This window comes from Falco biarmicus, chromosome 9 (genome assembly GCF_023638135.1).
Source record: "Falco biarmicus isolate bFalBia1 chromosome 9, bFalBia1.pri, whole genome shotgun sequence".
In the NCBI taxonomy this organism is placed as follows: domain Eukaryota; kingdom Metazoa; phylum Chordata; class Aves; order Falconiformes; family Falconidae; genus Falco; species Falco biarmicus.
The window spans coordinates 43,736,958-43,763,443 of NC_079296.1; the positions used below are offsets into that span (position 1 = coordinate 43,736,958).

A 26,486-nucleotide genomic window follows, 5' to 3' on the forward strand; every position below is an offset into this window, starting at 1 on the left:
TTAATTGATCAAATATGTAGTATGTAATAGATCTATTACTTATTTATACAGTTGCATTTCCCAGGATTATTTTTAGAGTCTTGCTCCAAGGTAGAAACCCCCCCAAAATTCTTCCAGTAGCAGGTTTTGGGATTAGTTGCAAGGATTGCTGTATTATTGAGCTTGATTCCTGCCTACATCTGCAGCGCAATCACCGGGCTGTGCAGAAATCTGCCTGACTTGGCCCTGGATGGATAAGTTAGCCCTGAAGAATCCAGGCTGTCCCGAAGTTCTCCTGTTGTTGACGGAGTGGACATACTGCCCAAGGACTTTCCTGTAAGTCAGGTTTGCAGGAGCTGACTGGGAACGAGAGGTATGTACCTTTTGGCTCCCTGGAGGCACGAGCTGGGTGATTTGCCACCTCCAGCCCTGGTGAGGAGCAGCTCTCACCCGCTGTCGGTGCGTGCTCCGCCACACGCTCTGTGAGCCGGCAATGGAAAGGCACGGGCTGGGCCAGCACTTTGCTTGTGAGGGAGCATGGAGAGGGCATCCTGTGACATTCGCTGTGGATGTGTTAGGTTATACAGAGCCTATTGGATAGTTTTTGCACTCTGAATAAATAGCGATCCCAAATAGGACAAACATGATTTTTCTTTTCTATCTCCTATGGCTTTTCTCACTGACTCATAGGTGAGGCATCACAGCTCAGCGTCTCAACTGCTGCTGCTCCAAAACGAGCCTCTCTACTGCACCGGTGGGTCACACAAGACAGGCTGTAGATAGAATCTTGTGTAAGCTCTGTGTCGCCTGGTGTTGGTCAGAAGAAAACCCCTGTACTTGCCAAACTGCAGGTGAAATGTCAAACCATTAAGTAAACTGATTTGCTGCGGAGTGTGACTTCAAGGCTCTGGGTCAGATTTTTCAGTGGTATGGAGGCAGGTAAAGGCAAATACCTCACTGGATTATTTTTTTTTGTTTGTGGATATTTTAACTGAAGAGGTGTTAGGCACCTGGTTTCAGCAGGGTTAGCTCAGGCCAGCTTCCCTCTCTGGTTGTAAGATACGTTGCTCAGAGTTCAGGCAAGGAGAATATTCATGCCTGGAAACAGTTTCTTACTCAGGTAAAGTCAATCCTTGGACAGACATGTGCTGTAAGAACTGAAACAAACATCCAAATCTTTTGGAATTACTACATTAGCAGCATTATCTATTTATTTTTGACACTTTGTTCTGTTTGGTTTTCTTCTTCCACACATAATGTTTCCTCTGTTAATAATATCTTTGTGTCAGGTTTTGGCCAATTTTTTGTTTTGGGGGTCTCTTTCAAATATTTTGTCACTGTCAAGGAATAAATTTTGGAATCCCTTGGTGTTCCCCACTTTTACTATTAAACCATTTAAAGATTTCTTCTCTGATAAGTGTTGAGCCACTTCAGTAACAGGATTAAGGTGAGTGTCCACCTGTGTTGGGCAGGAGGTTTGCACTGGTTGCCTGGGCTGGGCGATTTGGAGAGCAGTATGAGCCACTCTTTGATGGGCCCTTCGTGTGATAGATAACAAAGACATGTTCCTCCTTCCACAGTATCTTTTAATACTTATTTTGGAAATCATAATAGTGTGAAATTGAAAAATTAAGGATAAGATCTGAAAAAGAAGGTAACTGCATTTTAAAAATGAATCCAAATAGCTCTGAAGTGTACTGAAAAATTGTCATTATTTCTTTTTCTTAAAAGGATCTGGAGAAAAGCAGCTATCAAAATGAGGGAACTGAGCAGAATATAAATGAAATAATGTGCCCAAAGTGATTAAAAAGGAGTACTGCAAGCAGCTGAAGTGCAAGAAGAAATGTTAAAAAACCACCTTGAGGCTTTGAAATACGTTTTTTCCAAATATCTTAAAAAGTGTCCAGATTATCTGGTGAGTAGATCCAGAAAGAGGTTAATATTGGCTCTGAATTATAAAGTCTCTGCAAATATTTTTAATGCCACATATATATAACAATTCCACAAATTCAAACTAATGTTCAAGCTGACAAACACCTTATTTCCACAATGTGATTTAAGCATGTCGGAAGGCTATAATTGCTTTGTCTGGTCAATTTATTTCTGTGTACCCAGAAAGAATAGACTAAAATGTCTTTAAACAATTAAAAAAAATATATCTGGGACACAAAAATGTATGTGCATATAAACATAAAATTGTGGGAAAAAAAATGAAGAACCCGAAAGTGTCAAGAAGGACAGCTAAAACATTTTTCAAGATATTTTAAAAGTTGAATGGACATTGAAGAATGAGTTAGAAAGTACTCCAATAGTAAACCAAAATGTAAAGGTTCAAAAGGTCCTGAGGAAGCTGACATCAAAGTCCCTCAATGTCAGAAGTGTTCTGGGAATGTCTGAAAAATTTCAGGATGTATTTACTCAATATTCAGTGCTACAGTACCGTGGCTTAGTGGGAGCTCCATCAGCTTTAAAGTCTGTGAAAAGAAGCAGCAAATTGTTGTCCAAAACAGAGCAAAAGATTTGTCCCCCGCTTTATTTTCCCATTACTCAAAACAAAAAGGAAATAACTTAGCAGTTGCTGGTAAAGTTTCAAACTGATGAGAACTAAATGTGTGCACCCAGGAGAGCAGACCAGGAGCTTCTCAGAGGCAGCAGTGAGCCTTGGAGCAGTGCCCATGTTTCCCGAGAGCCAGGGGCTGCTGGTGCAGATGTGGAGCTGTTGGCACCACAGTCACATCCCATGGGAGTATGTCGGCCCTTAGCTCCCATTTTCGACATGGCAGATGGACTCTGCTCGTGCCCTGAGTGAGAGATGAAACCTTTCCTTTCCTCTGGTGGGTGAAAGGGGCAGGTTGTGCCCCTTTGCCAGCTCTCTGTAGGATTTGCTGTGGGACCCTGCCAGGGGCACTGGGTTACTGAAAAAAATTGGGGAAAGAATGGCAAGTTTGTACAGCTCCTGTTGTTGTTGAAGGCTTGTGAAAGAGAAGCCTTATTTACCTCTTTTCACGTCACCTTCCTCTTTTTCAAAGCTGCTTTTTCAAGCCCGTACCATTTGGTGTTACATGCACTGTATCTGAAATACCCAACTGCAGCCTTTACCTCTTATGTCCTCCCCAGCAGGGATTTCTGATGCTGATAGCCCTGGCAGAGGAACTGGAATTGTAAAGCATCAGCCTGGACTTGATTTCTGACAGACCTGTGTGCACCTGTCACTTCAAGATGGAATTCGACTTCCCTCGCCATCGCTGGGAGCATGCAGCGGGCGTCCTTTCGGCGCTTGCTTTGGCAATCAGTGCAGCCTCTTAAACTCCACTTCCCATAGATTAGCAGACAATGACTCTGTAGAGATTTATTTTGACAGTTTGGGTTTTAGGCAGCTTGTTCTGCATTTTGGCTTTGGCCAGGATGCCACATGACATTAAAGAGCAGCTGAACGGAGTGGACATCTGCTGTCACAAAAGTGACCATTAAATTTACAGGCAGGCATAAACTGGACTGAATTAAAACAGCAACAAAAATCCGACTCCAGTAGGAAACATAAACATAATGGCTACAGCAAACACCGTTTGGGGGATTTTTTTTTTGTTCCTTTCTTTCTTTTAATTTTCCCCTCTTCTCTCTACCCTAGAGAGTGGGTAGACTCTCCACCCACTAATTAATCTGATTGTGGTAAATAATTCACCACTAGTTTCTCAGCTTATTACTGAAGCCTCTGAGTACACTTGGGCTTTCAGAATGTTTAGAGAAATGGCCTCTTAAGTAGCAAATAAATATCAGCCTGAAAACAGCCGGAGGATTGCCGCAAAGGATGACGAAAAGGCTGAAGTACTTAATGCTTTCTTTGCCTCAGTCTTTAACAGCAAGAGCAGTTTCACCCAGGTGCCCAGCCCTGGAGCCGGAAGAGGGGCGCAGAGGGGCTGGAGCGTGTCCAGAGCCGGGCAGGGGCTGGGGAAGGGGCTGGGGCACCCGTGGGATGGGGGGCGGCTGGGGGGGCTCAGCCTGGAGAGGAGGGGGCTCGGGGGGGCCCTTATCGCTCCCTGCAGCTGCCTGACAGGGGCTGTAGGCAGGGGGGGTCGGGCTCTGCTCCCAGGGAACAAGGGACAGGACAGGAGGGAACGGCCTCAGGTGGCACCGGGGGAGGGTTAGATTGGGTGTGAGGGGACATGTCTTCACCGAAAGGGTGGTCAGGCACTGGAACGGGCTGCCCGGGGAGGTGGTGGAGTCACCCTCCCTGGAGGTGTTTAAAAGACACATAGATGTGGTGCTTGGGGACATAGTTTAGTGGTGGGCTTGGCAGTGCTGGATTATGGTTGAACTTGATCTTAAAGATCTTTTCCAACCTAAACAATCTATGATGCCATTGGCCCATGGTACTGACTGACACCACTCTTTGAAAGGCTGTTTTCCAGATAGGTCAGTCTGGGAAGAGATCTCATGTGGGAGAAAGAAAACAACTATGTTTTATTTTCTTTCTTTTCTGTTAATAAACTAATTTATTTAAATTACTGTATATTTTTAGCAGAGAAGCCCAGATGAAATTTTACTTGCTGCATCCCAGTACACTGGGCATTATGCCGCTGTACTGTGTCCAAAGATGTACGCGAGGTGAACCCGCCAATAATTTTTACTCTGTATATAAACCTGTTAATAAACAACACTTTTCATGATTATTTTTTTTTTTAAAGATGTGACTTAGCTGCCACATACTTTAAGACCCTCCCTGCAGACCACAGAGGAGGAATGTGACAGTGGCAAAGGAGGCACCTTTCCTGTGAGCAAAGGATGTTATTGCAAGTTTGGGCCTTAAAAGCGGTGAACCCCTCCTGCTAGCTTGGTGCTGGAGACAACCGAACATCCTGACCCCGCGGCCTCACCGGTGGCATGCATGCAGCTCACAAAGTAGGTGGTTTTCAATCTTGTTTCCCTCATGAACCCCAAGCACTGATGGGCCTCCCCATCACCTTGTGAACACCAGGCCAGCACAACTGGACAAGCTGATGATCTGGGTGAACTTCAGCCATTTATCCCAGCACGGAATGCATTCCATCATGTCTAACACTGAACACTATCTAGCACAGGGGTCCTCAAACTACGGCCCGTGGGCTGGATACAGCCCCCCAGGGTCCTCAATCCGGCCCCCAGTATTTACAGAACCCCCCGCCGGGGGTTGGGGGGGGAAACCAAGCAGCCACAGATGGCTGCCTGCCACTGCATCCGCGCGCCGGCCCCCTGGTTAAAAAGTTTGAGGGACCCTGATCTAGACACTGGTTTTCTTCTGCTTCTGCTGAAACCTTTTCTCTCTAGACCATGCAGCTCACACATAGGCAAACTCCAGGTTTGCTCCTGATGCCAAGCTATTTTCTAACTAACTACATGTTGTATGTAGCTTACTACTGTTCTTAACTAACTATGTGTTGTGTGTAGTTTACTACCATCATTACCAGTTATAATGAAGCGTAAAATCATAAAGTTATGATTATAAAATAATATTGTTGGTTTATTAGGGAATATTTCCATGGCAGACTACAAAAGAGGACCGAAGGCGCTGGTTGAGTGTGGCGTTTGCCCCCCCAGAGGCCCATGTTCACGCAGGGTGTCCCTGAGGCCCTCTGCTTCGGTGGCTGATGGGTGCCCAGGAAGGACACTTCCTCCCACTGCAGCTGCCAGTGTGGCTTCTGCAGCGTTCCCAGTTTAGCCGGCCAGCCCTGCTGACAGGTGGCCCCTTTGCTGCTTAAGCTGCACTGAAAGTGCGTGAGGAGTGTCAGCCTCAGCTCACGGGAGTTGGGCTGTGCCACTCATTGCAACAGCTTCACCAAGAAACGTCCCCAGTGGCCACCACCACAGTCAGGTGGGGGATTTGTAGTGCTGCATCTGCTGTGCTGGACCAGCAGCCTTTCTCCTTCACTCGTGGCTTACTGACACGTTAAAAATGTAGGGCAGCCGTGAAATAGCAGGTACTGCACCATGGACATATAAGGAAGATTTCAGTTTTAAAAAATGATATAAAAACACCCAGCCCCATATGCTGGTGCTACAAGCTGGGCATAGCGAGCAAGAGCAGCCCGACAGGCCCACTACTCACTGCTTGCTGCTCGCACACGGGAGGCAGTCATGAAGCACTGCAACAGTCCCCGGTTTCCCCAGCAGCTCATTTTGCTGATTTGCCTTGAAATCAAAGCACCTGTCGAATTAGAAGCTACAGAATCAATCCTATGTTTTCTGTAGGCTTACAGAGGCTATGCTGTTGCACACACCGCAACAACCAAGTATAGATCTAAGCCGTCACACTATAAATATTTTTCTATCCTGGTCCCATAGGTTAGAGGTTAAGTAGGTTCAGGCTAATCTTGATTTGTGACCCAGCTTCACATGTGCTGTGGTGAGGTTAAGCCTTTTTCCAGTGGCAGCTGCCTTCTGCAGGCTGTGATGAAGCCCATACACACTAGATGGCCCCAGGAGAACGCAGCGCTGCTTGGAAATTATAACCAAAACTTGCTATCTTGGATTAAAAAACAAAGATAAATGAATTTGGTTACACCAAATCAATGCTCATAGAATTGTTTAGATTAAGTTTTTCAAGTTGATGGAAAGGCAATTGGCATGTCTCATGGAAAGGCCAGAGAATAGCACTGAAATTTTATATTTATACAATAGAGATTGATGTCCAAGGTATATTTTTTCAGAGAAGCCCATGGACTGGCTACAGCTATGTTTCTTTTTTCATTACCAACATGTAAGAATGGAGATGGGGGTGGGGGGAAGCTGTTTCAGAGGAAAAATAGTGCCATACTTCTATTTCTGTGACAGAGCAACCAAATTTGAGGATGAGGTTTCATGCTTGCTGTGTGCAGTGGGACACCCTGCAAAGAGCTGTGGGCAGGGTGTGGAGCCTGATGGGTTGTACAACACAGCACTACGCACTGACAAATTCCAGCTGTGAAGCCTGGCCCTTACTGTGGCTTTCTGCATTGATAAATGCCATTAAAGTATATGAGATTTAGACAGATCCCTTGAAATTTTTTAAAAAAGTAAATAGGCTTGGTTAATTACTTTTAAGGACTTGGGAACAGAAGTGGTTTTGCCTCCATCTTCATATTATCAACCAAATAAACATGCCTGTGAGAATCCCCACAGCTAAAGAATAAATGCCAAGAGTAGTCCTGGGGGTGATGTTTAGCACTTTGACACACGCTATGAACATAGTACATGTCTTCTTTAGGGTTGGGTCCCCAGCAGGATTTATTTCTGCGTCAAGGAAGATTACAACTAATAGGATTTGCTTCTTGGAGGCTGTTGGCATGTTTGGTACAAACCCTGCACAGTGCTTTCTTAAAGAAGAATATGGACCCTATTTGTCATATTTTTCTTCTTCTTCTGGCCTTCCACAAGATAAACCCATCTGTTTCATCTTGTGTCACAGGATGCTCTTGTTCTCAAGACAGCTTTGGAAGGTAAGAATGCTAGTTACCCTACTCGTAGCACCAGCAAAGCAGCTCGGAGACTCCCAACATATATTTGCCGATGATGTGAACACCAAAACCAAACAGGTGGCTGCATAATATGCTTCCTTTAATACCTGGATAGTATTAGCTAAAGCATAGAATGAGAGTTCTCTTATTTTGCTGAGATACATAGTTGCTTGCATAGCAATTTTTATGACTTCGTTGTATTCTTTGTGGGAAAATGGGTGTGAAACCCAGGGAAGGATGGATGCATGGCTTATGCATGCCCTGTACACAATACCTTATAATTATTCAAGTGCTTGTAGACCTGTATAGAGAACTAGTTTGTCAGCTATGAATGTGGTGTATGACCCGGAGAATCTTCTGGTTTCCACCTTAGGAGTTTGCTCTGCATGTCTGCACTGTTGAGGCAGATCCCTGCAAACATTCCTCAGGACATCAGGAAAATTAGAATAGAAAATTCTCACCTAACAGAATTGCCTCGTGGGTCTTTTGAGAATGTTAGTGCCTTGGAATATCTCTGGCTCAATTTTAACAACATCACCGTGATGCACATTAAGAGCCTGGAATATCTGCCCACTCTGAAGGAGCTGCGCCTGCAAGGGAACAAATTAAGTTCAGTGCCATGGACAGCATTTCAAGACACCCCGGCCCTGAAAATCCTGGATCTGAAGCACAATCGGCTGGATGTCCTTCCAGAACATGCGCTCCGCTATCTGCCCAACCTGACCTATTTAGATCTGTCCTCAAATCAGCTTACCGTCATATCCAGGGATGTCTTCTACAATTGGCCCGTCTACCAGAGAAGCCAGAGGGCAGAGGGGCAGATAGAAGCTATTTCCAACGCTGTCCTGGCCCTCCATGACAACCCCTGGATTTGTGACTGTCGCCTGCGGGGATTTGTCCAGTTTATCAAGTCAGTCGGCCCACCTATTATTTTGATGAATTCCTATTTAACTTGCTCAAGCCCGAAATTCAGGGCAGGGAAGTTTTTTCATGAAGTGGAGCTCAACAGCTGCATGAAGCCCCTGACCTCAGCCCTTGACACCAACCTGACAGTCCCAGTGGGGCTGAACATCACCCTGACCTGCTTTGTGCAAGCCAGCCCTTCCCCTGTGGTCTGGTGGACCTATGCGCTCAAACTTTTAAGGGCATTTAATGGTAAGCAAAGCTTTTTCATCTCTCTCTTTTTTTTTTTTTTTAAATTTAAAATTTATGTACTGCTATTCTACTTACATAGGTCTTCAGGCCATCACAGTCACCATGCTGGCTCTCACTCCTGCTTTAGAGCATCACAGTTATTGTGGTAGCAATAATCCAAATAATCTTAATCATCCTGTGTGTCTGACCGGCATGAGAAGACCTGCTTCATGCAGGATATCAGTCAAAGATGAGAAGAGCACAGCCTCATTTCTACACAATTATTTTGTGTGGATTTTTAGTAGTAGTGCTTTCATCGTGACACATGAAGTAAGAACTAGTAACAAAACATCAGTCATACATATATAGTAAATATATAGCTAGCTAGACACGCATATACATTCACACTATATATTATATACTAAATACACATACACTCTATATTATTATGTATGTGTGTTTCTAGGAGCGGGAACAAACAACATGTTTGTGGTTTTCCATATGTTGTCTCAAGAAATACCCACACAAACCACAAAACCCTGCAGCCCTGTTGCCTGTCTCCCTCTGTTCATATTCTACAACAAAACCAGAGGTTGTAACCCTCCGCAAACCTGGCTTATTTATATTCTTTATTGAGGGCCTCTTAATACGAGGCCTTTTCCTCTTCCTCCCTATCCAGCTCCATTCTTGCACATCCTCCTTCACATTTATTTTTACCAAGAGCCTTCAGTAGGACAAGCTGCTATTTTCATCAGGTAAGCTAATAATGTATATGGGCACCGCACAGGTTATGTGTTCCTAATAAGCCAGCTAGCTAAATAAGATAGCATTAGCCCTTAATCCTGCACTGCTATTTGCTTTAATTGTAGTGTCGTAGCAGCACTTGTGCATCTTTCCATAAGCACATGCTGAATTAATTATGTACAGGCTTTCCCCAGCCACAGCCACATGCCCCTGTTTGGGCAGACGGCAGGGGGTTTCATACTGTTCTCCAAAGCTGCCTCATGTCCAGCCCAACGCCCCTGGCTCCACACGCCTCTTTTCAGCCTCAGCCTTTTGAGACCGACAATTTCCTGCACTCAATCCTAATGTAGGATGGAACGTGTGTCCAAAGCTGCAACTGTGCCTCCTGCACCTCAGCAGCTCACCTTGGCTCGCCCTGACCTGAGCAGGCTGATGGCAGCTGGCACACGGGCAGCTTGGCCTCTGCCTGCAGCAGCCTCCCCAGCCGCTCGCACGGGGTCGAATGCCCTCCCTGTCTCCTGATCTCGGGCATTTCAGCGCATTAATTGCCTCTTCGCCCAGATAACACTTTGCTGACAAGCTCTGCTGGGATTTGGCACACTCCCATGCCCCCTTCCTCTTCCCGGGGCAGGGTGCGTCCTGCCTGGCCTCCTGCCCCCCCATTCCACGCAGGAATGGTCTTGGGGCTGCCCCAAGTGGCTCCCTGTCTGCATGGGCAGGAGGGGTCCCTGCCTGTTGACATGGCTCCCCTCTTCCCACAGTGTCCACTGAGCCCGTCAGCGAGGACACCATCCGCTCAGAGCTGCTGATCCCGGCGGCACGGCCAGCAGATGGTGGCAACTATACCTGCATGGCTGCCAACTTCTTGGGCAACTCCTCGGCGGCCATCACCCTTCAGGTGGGAGCCCTGTGGGCATCCACCACTCCCGTGGGCTGGGCCCCCATTGCCCCCGCCGAGCCGGGCACCCACGTAGAAGTGCGCATCGCCAAGCAGACGGTCTATGGCATCACCCTGGAGTGGTTTGCAGTGGCAGCAGCAGCAGCAGAGCCGGGGGAGACCTGGTACACCCTCCTGGTGGGCCGCTATGATGCTGCCCAGAAGGACACCATCTACATCGGCCCTGGCGTCAACACCTACTCGGTGACCGACCTGCTGCCCGCCACCAAGTATGAGGTCTGTGTGGCTGTGCGCAACCAGGCACCCCGCAAGGGCCAGTGTGTCGTCTTTGTCACGGGCAGCGACATCAGCCAGCTGGAGCAGCGCGAGAAGCTCATCCACATCGTGGTCATCGTCTGCGCCATGGTGCTGGCCGTGCCTGCTGGCATGTACGCCTGTACCGCCGAGGCTCGCCCCGGCTGCTTGGCCCGCTGCCCCTGCGCTTGTCCCCGCCGCCGCCGTGGGGGCCAGGCACAGGCTGCGGGCAGCAAGGAGAGCACGTTGGACAGCCTGCCTGCCGGCAGCGAGGATGGGCTCTGTCGCCCCGAGGGTGGCCGTGGCGCCCGGCAGCCCTTGGCCCGTGAGGAGCCTGGCAAGCCCCGGCCACCCCACCGGAACAGCGCTGACCTCTACTAGCCCAGCCCTGCCCTCTACTAGCCCAGCCCTGCCTGCCCTGCAAGTGCAGCGGCACCTTTCTCAGACGACCTCGAGCCACAGCATGTGCTGGTTTTTCTTGAAGGACCACCAAAGAAGGCTCAGTGCTGTAAGGACTCAGGGCATGGTGGGGCACACGGCCCGGATCTGCAGCAGGCTTGGAGAGCCCTGGGAATGGGGGTACTCGGGGGGGCGAGTGGCTGTGCCCCCCCCCAGCCCCAGGCTGCCTCTGCAGCACTGTCATGGAGCAATGCACACAGATACACAGGGAAACAAGCATTAATGAAGAAAAACACCCCAAAACCAACAGCAACGCACACGGAAACAGGCCAAAGGTCCCCCTTGCCCACTCGTAGGGGCTGGTCTCTGTTTCTGTATTTCTCCCAGCCGGGGGGTGCAGGGGGAGGCGTGTTTGCAGCGCTGCCCTGTGCCGGCTGCCAGCTCCTGCGTGCAGAGACCGGGGGCCTGGGCAAGGCTGTGCTCACAACTGGCAAGAAAAATGAGGATGAGAAGGACTGGGGCAATGTGATGCAGCTATTTTGTTTCACTTGGCGAAAATTTGTTTTGGTAAGGGCTATTGGTTGGTGGTGAGGTTTTTTGGTGGGGTTTTTTGATATTTTTTTTTCTTACTCCTTAAGGTTTACACAGCCCTAAGAGGTTCACAGCCTTGGTTGTACAACAAATAGGAAACCTGTGAGTGCTTGCTGAAACACCAGCATGATGTAGCTGCAGCACAAGGTTTCTGAGGTTTTGAGTTGGCTTTTTTTTTTGTACTAGATGGGAGTGGGGGGGCCTTTTACTTGTGTCCAGACATCTTAAGAGGACCATTTCAGTTTCTCACTATCTAAAAAGAAGAGCTGCAGAAAAATGAACACTTTGCCTTTTGCAAGCCAGCACTCAACTGCTGTTTCCCCTTCCACCCTGCCCATCACTTGTCTCCTTTTTTCCCAGGAGGGCCCTGTGGCTGCCGGGTTATTGTAGCTTAACCCCAGCCTGCAACTAAGTCCTACTCACCCTCTCCCTCACTCCCCCCACTTCCACCAGCAGGATGGGGAGGAGAATCAGGAAAAAAGGCACAATTTAATAATTTAAATAAAATAAAATAATAAGAATAGTGATAATAAGAATACTAATGAAAAGGAGAGAGGAATGAAACCCAAAAGGAAAAAAACCCCAAGTGATGCACAACATGGTTGCTCACCACCCACTGATGGATGCCCAGCCAGGCCCCCAGCGGCGACCAGCAGCCCCAGCCAGCTCTCCCCAGTTTATATACTGAGCGTGATGTTCTGTGGTACGGAATGTCCCTCTGGCTAGTTTGTGTCAGCTGTGCTGGCTGTGTCCCCTCCCAGCTCCTTGTGCCCCTCCAGCCTTTGTGCTGGCAGCACCTGAGAAACTGAAAAGTCCTTGACTTAGTAAAAACATTACCTAGCAACAACCAAAACCATCAGTGTGTTATCAACATTATTATGCCAATTCCAAACCACAGCACTGCACCAGCTATTAAAAAGAAAATTGTCTCTATTCTAGCCAAAATGAGGACGGGGTGATGGGGATGCTTGGCCTGAATAAGGCTGGCAGGAAAAGTGGCCGGGGACAGAGAGGGTGGTGGAGCTGGGGTTTGGGATCCAGGCACCTCCCCCAGATGCAGATGGGCCATCTACTCATCCTGCTGCTTTGAAACCGAAGCTTGCCTCCTTTCTAGAGGTGAAATACCCCAAATGTGCATGTAAAGACAATTGGCCCCTGCTTGCAGAGCAGCTCATGCTGCATTTCTTGGGGGTCTGAGGACATGTGACTTACCTGTTTCTTTTTTGGCCTCATGCTTTCCAGTACAACCAAAGCACGTGGCTGGTAGACCTGCAGCCCTTTTCATATGTGTTATTACAGACCGCCTCAAAAAGAAAAAAAAATTAGAGTAGAAACCTCAGCGGTAAGCAGAGATAAAGCCTAACGTGAGCTTCACTCCACGGCAGTTTGGCTTTCTAGTTGTGTTTTTGTTTTTGCTTTCCACACTGTCTGTCCTCCGGCCCCAGGATTCTCCCCCAGCACCTCCTCCTGCTGTAACTCGCTGCACAGCTTTGGAACAGAGACCTCTTGCTAATGCTGACCCTCGGTGTTGTACTTCAAGGCACTTTCTAGTCTTGTCAGTCTTTTAGTGTCAAAGTAATAAACATGACAGATTTTCAGAATATGCAGATGTCACCTGCTATTCATTTCTATGAATTTAGTTACCAATTGCAAAGCAACCTGGATGCCCAGGAGCTCCCAGGAGGGATGGGGGACGCCGGGCAGTTGTAGCATGTGTCACGGGGTCTGGAGCGGCAGGGAAGGAGCAGAAGCAGCCAGCCAAGCAGGGAGACAGCCTTGTCCTGGAGAAACCCCTGGGGAGATAGTGCATGTGGGGTCAGGCATGAGCTGATGCTGGTTAAGGACCAGTGTATGAGGGGGAGTGAAAAACAAATCAGGGGCTGTAACAACTGGCCTTCTCCCACCCTAGTCAACAAGGAGGGACAATGGCAAACTGTGGAGACTGTAAAGAGCTGCTGAACCACAGCGAGGGACAGCCAGAGAAAGACAAAACTTCCCATCACCACATGTAGAAAGTTCATAATAAAGCACACAGCCTGCAGCCTTGCGAGGAGCCTTCCTCCCCTGGGGCCATGCCGCAGCAGGCTGCAGGGCACAGCGGGTGCTTGGCCAGGGGCTCCTCTGTGACCCTGCCTGTCCCCTGCACCATCCCGCTTCTTGCCTCCTCTCCCTCGAGGCTGGTGTTGCCCAGAAACCATGCAGCCCCTCTCCCGATTCGTGATCCACAAAAGGGGCCATGTGGTCACCCTAGAAAGCCGCCTGGCTGCCTGTGCCCATGCGGTCACATCACAAGCACTGACAAGGCATCGTTGCTCACAGAAGTGCACCATCCACAGACGCACCTTTTGCAGGTTGGTTTTTTTTTTTTTTTTTTTTTTATTATTTACAAACCCGTCCCTTGAAGTTGAAATACAGAGTAACTGGAAAAGGGTCTCACAACATAGTAATAAAACATCTTTATTCCCTCTTAAATATAATCTCTAAGACTAAAAGCCTATAATTCCTGTTAAATCTCACTTAATTCAATGGTCTTTATAGGCTTTCCTCGTTAGAGAATGAACATTGAATACCGGCTTCAACACAACATCGGGGAAAACAGTAGTACAAGGAATAAATCACAAACGTTTGGTACCTCAGGAAACGCTGCAGAGCCTGGCAGAGACACAAGCAGCAGAAGGCATGTGCTCACACAGGGCAGCGGGAGCTGGCTGTGGGCTGCATCCCACCCGTCCCACCGGCTCACAGCCGGAGGACAAGGATGAGGTGACTGAATACACCGTGAGAGCCTGGGCCTGACACCACGCAGCCCTGGGAAGAGGGATGAGCAAGAAAACGGCGGAGGAAATATGAGATGCAGCAGGAGAGACTATGGGAGCAGCGCTGCTGCCACAGCCCCCAGCTCGGACCCTGCTGCACCTCTTGGCCACAGCTCCTGGCTCAGCCCATGGGTGGCATGAGCGATGGTCACCCTCTGGCTTCTAGGTGGATTGAACCAAAGTTAAAAAATACAGAATTTTCCCGGTAGGTAGGTAACTTCTTATTCAACCAGCTATCCCCTAAGCTGATGAAGACCTGATGCAAAAAAAGGGAATTAGACCAGCTAACAGGGTGAGAGGAGGCCCTGGGGGTTAGGTCTGCTGGTCCAGCTGAAACGACAGCTGGAGAACAGTCTCATGAACCTCTTGTGTCCTGTCCTGTCAGGTTTGTTCCCCATCTTGATGTCCACGGTGCTGATCCATGACAGCACAGCTGCCCTGGGGGGCCAGGGCTCGGGCAGAGGGTGCAGGATGCTGCTCCCCAGCCAGCCTGGTGCATACTGCCTTCTCCCCAAGGGAAGGGAAACAGCCAGGCCAGCTGAAAAACATCTCCTCAGAAACAAACACGAGAGAGAAACTATGGGATAGATCCAGGGGAAAAGTGCTCTGCCTTTGGTGCCTTTTTACCATCACGTAACAGGAAAACAAAGCATCAGCTGCTCTGCACACACACACACACACACACCCCCCATTAGCTGCTGCATAATTCACTCAAAAATACTGACAGGAAAAAACAGAATATTCTATGGAAACCTCCTTTTTCACTCACCAGTCCCTGGAGCAAGCCAGGTAAGCTGATGAAATACATTTCCCGACACCTCCTGCTCATCTACAAAACCAAATGATCTTTCCAGACACTTCCCTGACCAACCTATGCAACTTCCCAGCACTTGTCTATACTTTTCACTTATCATTTTTCTCTCAGTTTTACCTTGTCTTCGCTGCTGCTTTAATCATGTCTTTCTCTTGCCAGCTTCTCCCTCCTTAGGGGACGTGGTGTCGGAAGGAGACAGTACTGGGTGAGTGCGGCTATTGAACTTCTGCGCCCAAATCTTGCCCAGCTGGTCTACACAAGGCTGTGGTGGACCCCCCGTCCCCCAATTAGCAGGCAAGTCCAGGACAGCAGCAAAGCACAGCATCATGTCAACGTACTCTGGCAAAACCCAGCATAAGCTGCAGGATAAACGAAGAACTTCTCCAAGCCTGCTCGCTTACCTTTTGGGAATGGAGGTACTCAGGCCATGAGCACATCGCTCCGCCAGCTGTTGCAAAATGCGTCGCACCCTGAGGACAGCGGGTACCAGCTACACACTACTCTCTTGCAGCATCGCTGCTGTAGGACACCCGGCCCTTGATGTAGTGCTGGTGCCACAGTCTTCTAAAGTGGGGCTGGGGTTTGAAGTGTCAGGTTTTTGGACACCTCAAACCCACCTGCCAGACCAGGTCAGAAGTGGCATCCTTCAGTGCCTTGGCTGCAGAGCGCCTTGTTTGAAAACCCGGACTCTGGGGTAGGGACCTCCAAACTGGGGGGCAACCTGAATCCCCGTTCATGTGGAGAGACTGTGGCTGGCGTGAGGGTACTCAGCACCCCGATCCAACAGCTGCAGGGAGGGACCAGTGCCGGGACACGAGCTGAAGGAACCACACTCACAACTGGACACAGACCGCAGCGTTTGCTGTGGGTGGGGTGACTCTGTAGCATGTAATACTTGCTGAAGGTGAGGGGTGGCTATCACAGCGAGAAGTTGCTGTCGGATCATGGGGTGCTGACAGACACGGGGGAGACCACAGCACATAAACATATCCATGCACAGCCTCAATCCGCAGTCTCTGGGGGCTGCCAGGAGCACCTAGATGTGGGGCTCACCAATAGCTGCGTTCCTCTTCTCAAACCTCATTTTGAGCTCTGACACGAGGGCATTGTGGGCACTGCCATGACCTCTCTTCTTCTGTTTGTTTATGAACTTGGGAGTGAGGGAGCCAGACACAGTCGGCACCAGCCACCCTGGGGCATCACCCTTGGGAGCCAGGGCGGGGGGCGGCGGGGGCAAGGGGGTGGGCGGTGGCACGGGGGCAGCCTGGATGTTGTTGTTGCTGTTCTCGTTCTGTAGGCTCTTGGCATCGTCTTCAACGACAAACTTATCCGCAGCATTGCTGGGTATCTTGAACTTCAGCCACTCCATCCTGACTGCCCGGGGCTGTGGGGTCTGTCTCTTTTTTATGATCCTTCTTACCGGCATGATTTTGTTGGACCGCTTGTTGCGCCAGAACATGGCAGTAGAGATCATGATAGTTATCAGCACCATTATGCCCATGACACCAGCTAGCACTCCTAAGGCTTTCATGGGGTTATCTTTAGTTTGCATCAAAAAGGCGGCCATAGGCCCTTTGTGAAGAGTCTGTAAAAGAGTACAAAGAAAACACGTGACTTACTCTATGGGACAGACAGCGACCCAGAAATTTCATTTGTCCAAAATATGTAACACGCAGGGCTGACTAATGGAAATTGTCTCTGAAAAAAAACGAGAGGCAAAGAGCCAGTCCAGGTTTGGAGAATTTAGGTGGAGCAGGAGGCTGGGCAAGCGTTACAGTGTAGTGAGATGGATGGATGGCGAGCACGGAAGCTTACGGGAGTATTGCTGCCAAATTAGGATGGATTCCTCCACCTCACCGTAGTGTTTGTTTAACTTGCAAGAACCGAGCAAGAAAATAATTGGCTCCAGGATCTGCAGCTGTATTGTTGTACTACGTTTCAGAGTTAATTTCCTAGGAATAATAGTGTTGAACCCAAACAGAAGTCTTTGAGTAGAAAACAATCTTGCAAAAACAGTTGCAGGTGATGCAGTTTATGGGGTTATTACTGAGCATGGCACTGAAAAGATTATGAGAAAACTTCACTTCATAAAATTCGGGTGTACAAATGAGTAGTTAGCAGGTATGTGCTGCATTCTGTTTTCAAGTACTCTTTTACAGACATAACAAAACTCTTTGAGGTAGGGGAGATGAGTAGAACTAAAGAGCTTTGTTTTTAGAAATGAAAGAAATAAATAGCATAAGCTACATATGGCATATTAAGGACAAATGAATGGCCTGTTCACTCTGCAGCTTAGCACACTGAGCGTCTCGGAGGTCCCCGTATAATTTTGCGGATTTTGCCCTGCGGGTGGAGCTTGGATCTTTTCACACTTTTCCAGTACATGATGGTGGAGATCACCATTGTTACAGAAATGGTGGAAAGGACGCCACTCATGCAAATTCCAAATATTGTCCATGGACGCTTCTTGAGGCCTAAAATATAGGATTTTACCCTGGACTTGATCTGGAAATATCAAAAATAAGAGAAACTGTCAACCCTCACATGGTTATATATGAAAGAGGCCTGTATCTCTTATAAATACAACTAGGGAACTAGGGTGAGACGTGTACAGGATAGAGAGCATATAAAATAAAGGGAGCTAAGTGTTGAACTAGGCACAGAAGAGGAGACAGTTGCAATGGCATTGAACTGAATCCAGAAACACTAAAAGAAGTTAGGAAGCAAACTGGTTGATCAGGGAATAAAAGGGAGCAGCGCAGCACATGGATCACCCGTATTATTTCCAAGAGACGTTCATAATGAATACAAGCTCCTGCAACAATGTCTGGACAGACAGTGGTGTTGCGGAAGGCCAGGAGATCTTTCAGAAATGGCACATTCACGAGCAGGTTTGTTTACCAAGAGCCAGTCATAAAGCTATTTGTGGCTGTGGAGGCACAGGGCTGCGCACCGTGCCCCACTCCTCTGGCCTCCACTCCAGGAGGGAATCATCACCCCAACTTTGCATGTCTAGTAACAGGTTATCTGCATTTAGTTAGCGGTCTAAGCTCCCAGCTTTTAGTCAATGAGGAGCAAAGGACACCTCCACAGTAGCAGCCACCACATGCTAAAACAGGTATTAAAGACAGTGAGCATAAGGAGAGCCTCGTGCCTAGCTTGGACTTGCACCTCTGACTTTTAGACATTTAAGGTGAGATCAGATGGATTTCCCCGTATGACTCTAAACTAGGACGCCCACCTCTTTACCCTCCACAGTCTGTGGAGGGAGATCACTGAGTATCCCCAAAGGGTGCTTCAGAGCACCTCTTGTCATGTATTACACAGGAACAGTATTTGTTTTTAAATTATATCCCTAAACATAGTGAATGTAAATTCATTAATAAACACCCCATTGCCTTTTCACTTCACTTCTCTATTTTCACAGCTTACCTCCAACACATTGTCCAAGCCCACTCTTCCCCTACCTTGAATGTTTCCTACTGCTAAAGAGAAATGGACGAAGAACTGCTATCAGAACTCATGGACCATGTTACCTTACAGGTAGTGACCAATTTTCAGCATTTTGCTGTGCAAAGAGTTTTTCCATTATTTAATTAGCAATGGACCTGAGCTAGAATCCAAAAGCAGAGCAGCCCGTGATTTGGCAGAGCTTGGATTCACATCAGCTTTGCTGTTCTGCATTACATGGATTTTCTGTACTTAAGTCCCATCAGATGACAGAAATTCTAGCCTGGCTTACGTGACTTCATGTGAAAGCCTGATGAATGAAGTGTCAGATAAACCATGCTAAGCAGTACATGGCCCAAAATGAGTCCACTTATTATGAGTGTTGTCAAGATCTATTTTGTAGCAAGACACTGATGGCCAAATAGTATAGAATCAACACTAGGAGAAAGATGACATATATTTAAGAAGATGCTGTATCTCAGTAATAATTATTTGACTAGTTATTTGAAAATCTTGAATAAATGGGATTAGACGGAAATACAACGTATCTATGTTGCCAGTGTACAACAGTTGCAGGGGTGAGAAGCGATGGAAATCGTATGGGGAGTTTCAGAATTTGGCTTCGCTCAACTCTTCCTTGTCTCACCAAGTCTGGCACCTCTTCAGAGCTTCCAGTTACAAACAGGAGATTAATACCAAAACTAAACCCATTAATAGTTAGCTGGTTCAGCCTACATTCTAGTTACTGGGCTGGTACTACACTAAACGCTGCCTAGAATCAGCCTTGGATAACAATTCTTCTGTAACCTCTGCATAAAATCATAAGGCATTTTGTAAGCATACAGTGGGAGAATTTCTGTTTGTCACGGCTGTGACAGTCACCTGATAAATAAGAAGAATAACTTGCAAACCAAGCCTGGAATGTCATTATCTTAGCCAGCCTGCAGAGAAGCTTGTGGTAAGTGCATTTGTCACCAAAAAGCTTTGCAATCGTGTCTGTATCATCACTGTGGCCCAGTTAGTTAACACATACAACAGGTCTGAGAGAGGTCTGAGCACCCTCTGACAGAGAAGTCTGGGAGCGCTTAGACACCTAGGTTTGAGCAGTTTGGCCCTGAACACTACCCTGCATGTTCAAAACACCTTCAGGTCCTTGTATCGATTGCCAACACTGCCTCAACCGGGTCAACGCTGCCTCAGAACTGGGTCAGCGAATAGTGCCACTGTGTGACTTATTTAGCTGTTCTTCCCTAAGAGGCATGCTGCATTTTGAAGAGCACTGGTTTCTCTTGTACATGTAAAACAAAAGCAGATACACAATGAAACGAAAGCTGGTTTGGGAAGCAACTGCCATACCTCTGTAGGCCAAACCCTGGAAAAAACACTCTCTTTCTTAATAGCCATCAAAGGAGTTAAAATGCCACTGCCCACAGAAGATAATGCTTTGCTGTTTTTTGCTGTGATTTCACAGTTATAATGAGCACTGGCTCAGAGAAAGGCCGGGGGCAATTAGAGGGTTACAGAACCGTGGCAGAAGTTTGGAAGTAGCTAAACTGTGCGCTTCAGCTTCCAGAAAGAAGTCCAATCCTGAGACAAGAATATAATTAAAAGGATTAAAGCAACTCTTTGGATTAAAAGATGTCATCACCTATTTTTTATTTACTAGGCACGTGTGGTCCCTTGCAGGACCCTTGTGACTGGTATGTCCCCTGCAGAGAAGCTCCTCAGCCCAAGTCCCATGGGCTGCTGAAGCGTCCAGCGGTCACTGGGACTCGCCAGCTTTTGAGGGGCTCTAACACTGACACATGCCTTTGAAGCCAGTTTCATAAGACCCAGCACCGCGCGGTTAAAGCGTACATAGATGCTTTCAGGCTGTGTACCTGAAGGGCAGGCTGCGGAAAACACTCCTCTGCAGCACGTGGGGCTTGTTCTTGCCATGCCTCCTTCTCGAAAACCTGATTTTTGCAGGGAGGATGCCCGTGCCTCTCTTTGCTACTGAAATGGTGACCTATTTCCTTTGGTTTTCTCTCTCCTGACACAACGGTTTGCAGCGTGCAGACACCCACACCTCCCGGCAGCTTCTCAAGAGCCTTTCATAAAATGCATTGGTTGCAGTGAGCAGAGCAAGTGGGTGATGTATCTAGAAGCTGGACCCGACAGGAGTGTGTGGTTGAGCTGTTCAACCACGAGACCAGCTAAGGCTCGCCGACTATATTTAGAAGTCTAAGTAAGTAGCCGAAGCTGTTTAGAGCCCAAGTTATCGCAGATTACAGACAACTCGGGTTGCATCAACTTGAGCAAGTGGGTCTGTACAACAAGCCAGCTGGTTCTGAGGAGGCCACTTCGACATATTCAGCATTTCTGAATATCAGATTGCTCTGGTGTGGCTGCAGGGATGCACTGCCTGCTAGCACTGAAGCAAGCTAGGTGTTCTCCCCAAACACAATTTAGTCTCAAAGAAGTCCACTTAGTGCAGTTGGAGCTGTCTGAGACACGAGCCATCCCACAGTATGTAGAGATGATCAGGAGATTTGCTTCAGAAATAACTCCTGATCCAAGGCAGAACACAAGCTGCCCCCTCCAGTGCTTATCCCAGTGCGCAGTGCTATCACCTGTATATGAAGGCTGCATTTACAGATGCCAGCATGGGGCAAGACTTCTCAAATCAAACCAACCTTCTCTGAACAATTCTTTTCCAAGGTGTGTGTAACTGGGGAAGAAGAGGCTAACTGCTCTGTGAATGTGGCAAAGGATGTTTAGTGCCACCAGCAAGCACAGTTCCCATGGTTTCAGGGTTCGTATGAGACAGGAGATACCCACGTTAATTCACAGAAGGAGTTTGTTGAACTCTTCAGTTAGAAGAATCTAAACTGCAGACTTACCAGCTACATTTAGAAGTCTAAATGTGTAGCCAGAGCTATTAAGAACCACACATTGTGCTGTCTAAATATGGACTTAAGCCTCATCCCATGAAGAGATGTAAATAAACACCCCCATATATTTTCAGAACCTCAGTGGAGTCATGAAGAGGCAGAGGGATCTCCTCACCAGGCCAGCTTTCAGGATCAGGAATGGAAATCAGCCTTCCAGGAAAATCTTGGGCAGCAAGATAGATTTTTGAGTGAGACATAAGGGTGGAAAAAAAAAGAGAGGCTTTTCCAGCACGTTTCTTATTCTGTTGAGAAAGGATGGGAGATTAACAGATGCCACTCAATACCGATTTCCATAAACCCAGACTCAGTTAAATTAAAAGGCCTCTGGAATTTTTTTATCACTGTATTATTCTAAGAGCAAAAGGTCCTTTTGATGTGCAATATTGCTGAACTTAGCTACAAGCCATCTATCTCAAAGGGCACAGCCTTGCGCTAATTGCAATGGTAAATGTTAATCAGAAAATATGCCTGTTTAATTACTTTGTGTGATTAACACTGCGGGAAACCTCTAGAGGATGCATTGAAAAATATCCTCCTTATCCAAAATCAGTAACACATAAATACCCACCAAACAGCTAACTAAAAAAGGCTTTGTACAACTGAAGCACAAAGGGATGAAATGTACATTCATAACAGCCTGAGTAAGCAAGAAATTGAGAGAGAGAATGCGATGTCCCTACACCAAGGGGCTGTTCTCCTCACAAGGTGCTAGCAGCATCTGCACTGTCTCTGGGACACGGAGTGACTGAGGGTCTTGTACACTGGCACTGCCTCTCATGTGCAAGCCGAAATGTGAGAGTGGTTTTTGCAAGGTGATATGATGTTCTTGAAGACAAACAGCTCAACTCAAATCATTGCAAGCAATGAAAGAAGTAATGAAGAAATATACAAAAATTTATGGAGGATGTGCATTGGATTAGTAATGCAGGTCCTGCTGAAGAGACCTACTAAAGCAAAGAAAGAAGATGCCGTTGCTATCTCAGGCTCTGGTTTGGGACTTGGCATCAAGGAAAGCGTGGGAAGAAGTGAAAAACTGTCTCAGAGCAGTCCATGTCTTCACAGCCCTCTTTGCTTCCCCTTTAGACTTTACCAGGAGAAGCACTCCCTCACTTTGTGCCCAATCTATACCCCTGGAGGGGGAGAAAAGGAAGAAGAGAGGGGACTTTGTACAAGACACTTTCTTCCATCAGGTGCTGACATTTCTTCAAGCTCTAGAAGGAAATCCAGGAAACTGTTTGTCCCAGAGCATCAGCTGCTCTTGCTTTCCTTCCAGATGTCCTTCATCGGTTGGTTCAGGGACACAACTTCTCCCCCAGCAGCAGCAGCATGGGGCACCCTCCCTCCCTCCCTCCTCCCTCCCCTTAGCCTGGTACCTTAGCCCTGCACGATACCAGAAAGATTACCAGCTCGTCTGGGAGGACAGGGAAAGGAAAGGGAAAGCTGGAGGCTAGATGCAGGGGGCCAACAGTGCCTGAGGCCACCTGCTGCCACCCACTCCTGAGATGCTTGCCCCACGGGAAGCCTGGAAGCAAGGCAGGGAGGGCGGGTGCTCCCACTGTTGGCTACAGGTAGCAATTCTTATTTGTTGTAAAAAACCCCCAAAACTTATGGGTTTATGAGAAATCAAAGTGATAGGCAGCTTATTTCCTTTACATCAGTAAGAATGGCTAAACCTCTAGAGCTAAAGCAGGGACGCAGCATGTGCAGCCCCCCGGAGCCTGGAGGCAACATGCCCTGCCCGTGCTGAGCCCCAGCACTGCTGCATGGCGGCTTCCAACGAGCCCTATGGGCAGCCCCACACCAGGCTGCCCCACGCCAGGGCACAGCCCGGTCCTCTGGCAGTCCTGGCAGGGCAGGCACTGACAACAGGGACCGGGAGCTCCTCCTGTGCTGCTGGTGGCAGAGTTTGCCTGGCCACACAAGTGTCCTCTGCAGACATCTTTAACTTCCAGCAGGCTCTGAGCTGTACGCAAGAAGTATCACGTAATTGCATCTGATAAGGAGTATCAGTGAAGTAAGAGGAGATGGAGAAAACGGAGTAAGACTGCGACCGATAAAGGAGCAGTTGGCGCCTTTTGACCAAACAAAGAGAAGGGCAGCTGCTGTCTGTAGGAAGAGATTTGCATCTTTGCCCAGTATGTATGTGGTCCAGAGACTGTCAGGGTAATGATGTGTTTCTCATCTACTTTAAAGCACATTTCCTCCCTGCTGGTACCTACTTAAAGGCATGGCAAGGCAGTTACAATAAATAAGAATCATGCAAGCGTGTGCTGCTCACCATAAATCGCTGCTTGTTCTTTGGCTGATGTAAAAGTCGCACTAACGGGAAACTATCAACCTATGTGTGCTATCTTTCAGAGCCTTCTTGTTATATCTGCTAATAATACTGCAACTATTAAACTCGCATTCAAAATTCTATATACTTTAAAGCGTTTCTATAAAGTTTTTTTCCCTTTTCCTATGTCACTTACATTGACTTGCAAAACTGCTCTGATATATTTCACTCCGGCGCCAGCTACTTTTCATTCACTTTTTGTTTTATTCTTCTGAATGAAAACAAAAAAGCAGAAATTTAGCAGTCAGGATTTACCTTTACTCTCAGGAGCCTACAGTCCTTAGTTTGCACCTATCTCTAACGATCAGGTGCCAGCAACTCACCTCCCAACCACACCACGCTCCTACCTTTGCACCTTTGCAATTTCTCTGACCAAAATGCCTTTTACGTTTGTGGCTGTAGAATCCAGCTTCACCACAAGGCTCTAGAAACACTCTACAAAACAGAGCTAGCAAGGAAGGAGAAGCAATAGCTGGCAACTGTTTGGCTGTTGGTTTCAACTCTTGAAGCATTTTTAAAGTAGCCTCAGAAGTGGAGCAAGCAGTGTCCACTCTTCAGTGCCTCTCGAGGATCGTCTCACACAAAGATGTTTCTAAAACATTTGCTTACCTCCTCTGTGATATCAATCTTCAGAACTGCCGTGGTACTGAAGGACGGGGAGCCTCGGTCTTTGGCCTGCACCACCACCGACCAGATGCAGTCTTTATTCTTTGTGATGTTGTGGATGATGTCCAGGGAACGGATATAGGATTTCAGCTTGATTTCCCCAGTGCTTTGGTCTATGTCAAACACGTTGGCTGGATCTGCTTGCATGATGGAATAATCCACAATGTTGTTGGGTTCTTCTGCATCTTGATCTATAGCCTGGTAGGGGAAACGTAAAGAACAAAGATCTTATTGTTTGTATGTCTGCCTGAAGACAAAACTCTGAAAGTTCCTGAGCATTTACTTCTGATAATATCCATGCTGTGAAATGACTGCGCTGTTTTTGTTTCATCTTGGAAACAATTTTCCCTTTTCTGGTATCAGCTATGCTACTTTTTGTAGTGAAAAACAGCAGGAGTAGAGTTCTTTTTGTATAAGCGATTTCTATTTGAGATTAAATAAAATCAGAGGAAAAACTGAACTGTAACCCATCTATAGAATTCAAATGACTCAGTGCTGGGGAGTTTCTCACACAGCGTGGGGGACAAATCTGAAGTGATAGAGAACAATGGGATTAGCTCTGCACTGTAAACTAGAGCTGCCGTAATTTTTGTGCCGCCATATTTATTCTGCTAACATGGGGTGGTGTGTAATCAGGCTTTGCTATATGCATTCAGATATGTGTAGTATAAGATCTTCTGCGCCTTTGCTGGTGAATTGTTGTTGCGGTTTTTTTTTACCTCCCGTTCCACACTGGATCAACAAATACAATTCTGCACAGTGAAGGGAAAGAATCTGTGTGGTTGAGCACAAAGGCAAGGCAGGAAGGTTAAGTATCCAAACCCCTGTACTTTCATTCATTCATCTTATTTGGGCTTCTTATGATCACTGTATAATCCAGGATCCTCCAGCAGCTGATGGTTCAAATATTGTAAGAGAATTTTATCTTTTGCCTATGGAATTTATTTCTCCTTCTCAGCACTCTGTAAACACTATCATTCCACGCTTTAATCCATTTGTTACATACAAATGGATGTGCAAAAAATAAAGCCCCAGGAAAAGCCAACTTTCAGACATTCATCACGATCCCTGAGCAATAAACAGCAGAGTCGGGGCTTTTTTCAAAGCACTCTGCTTTGCGACACACTGTGTCATCTCTCACCTCGATCTTCACTGGTGACCCGATAATCATTGTCTTTTCCTGGATGTTTTCATTGAACTCTGGAGAGTGGTCATTGACATCTAGCACAGTGATAAACACTTCAGCCAGGCTGTATTTCCCATCCGTGTCCTCTGCCTTCACATAGAAATTATACTTTGAGTTCACTTCAGCATCTAATACAGCCCAGGGCTGGGTGTAAATTATACCAGTTGATGGGTGGATTAGGAACCTGGAAAAGAAGCATGGAAAAACTTCTGGGTTTTTGGGTCACTTAATGTGTGTTTACAGCCTAGGGCAAAGGTGGGCTCTAAACACGGAATTGCTGCGCCCAAAGATTGGTACTCTTCACCTAACTCCTGTCTGGCTGATGATTCCAAATCATTCACTCTACCTATTTTTGTCTAGATCCTTTAGTTTTGAAACTATCAGTGTCTGGTGTTTTTCAATTATGCATTAGCCATTTAAGCTGCATTTTCTGTTAAAGTCTTTGTCCTCAGTAAATGCTCAGTGTGATGGCCTTCTCACAGAGTGATTTCTTTGCGTTAAAACATTAAGGAACTGCCTATTTATTTTTTTTCCAGTTTGTAAGTACAATATATTAGATCATGTCCTGCATAAATTAAGATTGAACGATATCACCTCAATAGCTAAGGAAAGCATGCCACATATCATATTTAAGCTCTTTACTTCTCAGAATGGGTAAGAAAAATGGCTGCTCTTAAATCCCCCAAAGTGCAGGGCAAATTACCCCCTCCAAAAATAATCATTTTTCCATAGACTGGCACTGGGATGGAGTGGGTGTTCAGATTTATTGATAGCAAGT

General features: G+C 47.1%; 2 protein-coding genes across 3 annotated transcripts in view; one reads left to right on the forward strand and one right to left on the reverse strand.

The window, feature by feature from the left end:
* The first annotated feature begins 7,229 nt into the window (after window positions 1-7,229).
* LRIT2 (leucine rich repeat, Ig-like and transmembrane domains 2) lies at window positions 7,230-13,096 on the forward strand. Its single transcript, XM_056352888.1, has 3 exons — window positions 7,230-7,430; window positions 7,822-8,603; window positions 10,088-13,096. The coding sequence occupies exons 1-3, from the start codon at window positions 7,321-7,323 to the stop codon at window positions 10,897-10,899; spliced, it is 1,704 nt and encodes a 567-aa protein (XP_056208863.1). The 5' UTR covers window positions 7,230-7,320; the 3' UTR covers window positions 10,900-13,096.
* A 791-nt stretch (window positions 13,097-13,887) lies between these two features.
* CDHR1 (cadherin related family member 1) overlaps window positions 13,888-26,486 on the reverse strand; it is a 49,152-nt gene continuing 36,553 nt past the window's right edge. The window contains exons 15-17 of one of the 2 annotated variants that reach the window (XM_056352886.1): window positions 25,664-25,892; window positions 24,466-24,720; window positions 13,888-16,723 (exon numbers count right to left, since the gene is read on the reverse strand). In XM_056352886.1, the coding sequence (XP_056208861.1) occupies window positions 16,175-16,723; window positions 24,466-24,720; window positions 25,664-25,892 (1,033 nt within the window). In that variant the 3' untranslated portion in view covers window positions 13,888-16,174. Of the gene's footprint in view, window positions 17,644-24,465; window positions 24,721-25,663; window positions 25,893-26,486 lie in introns of both variants that reach the window. The other variant, XM_056352887.1, reaches the window with a different exon arrangement.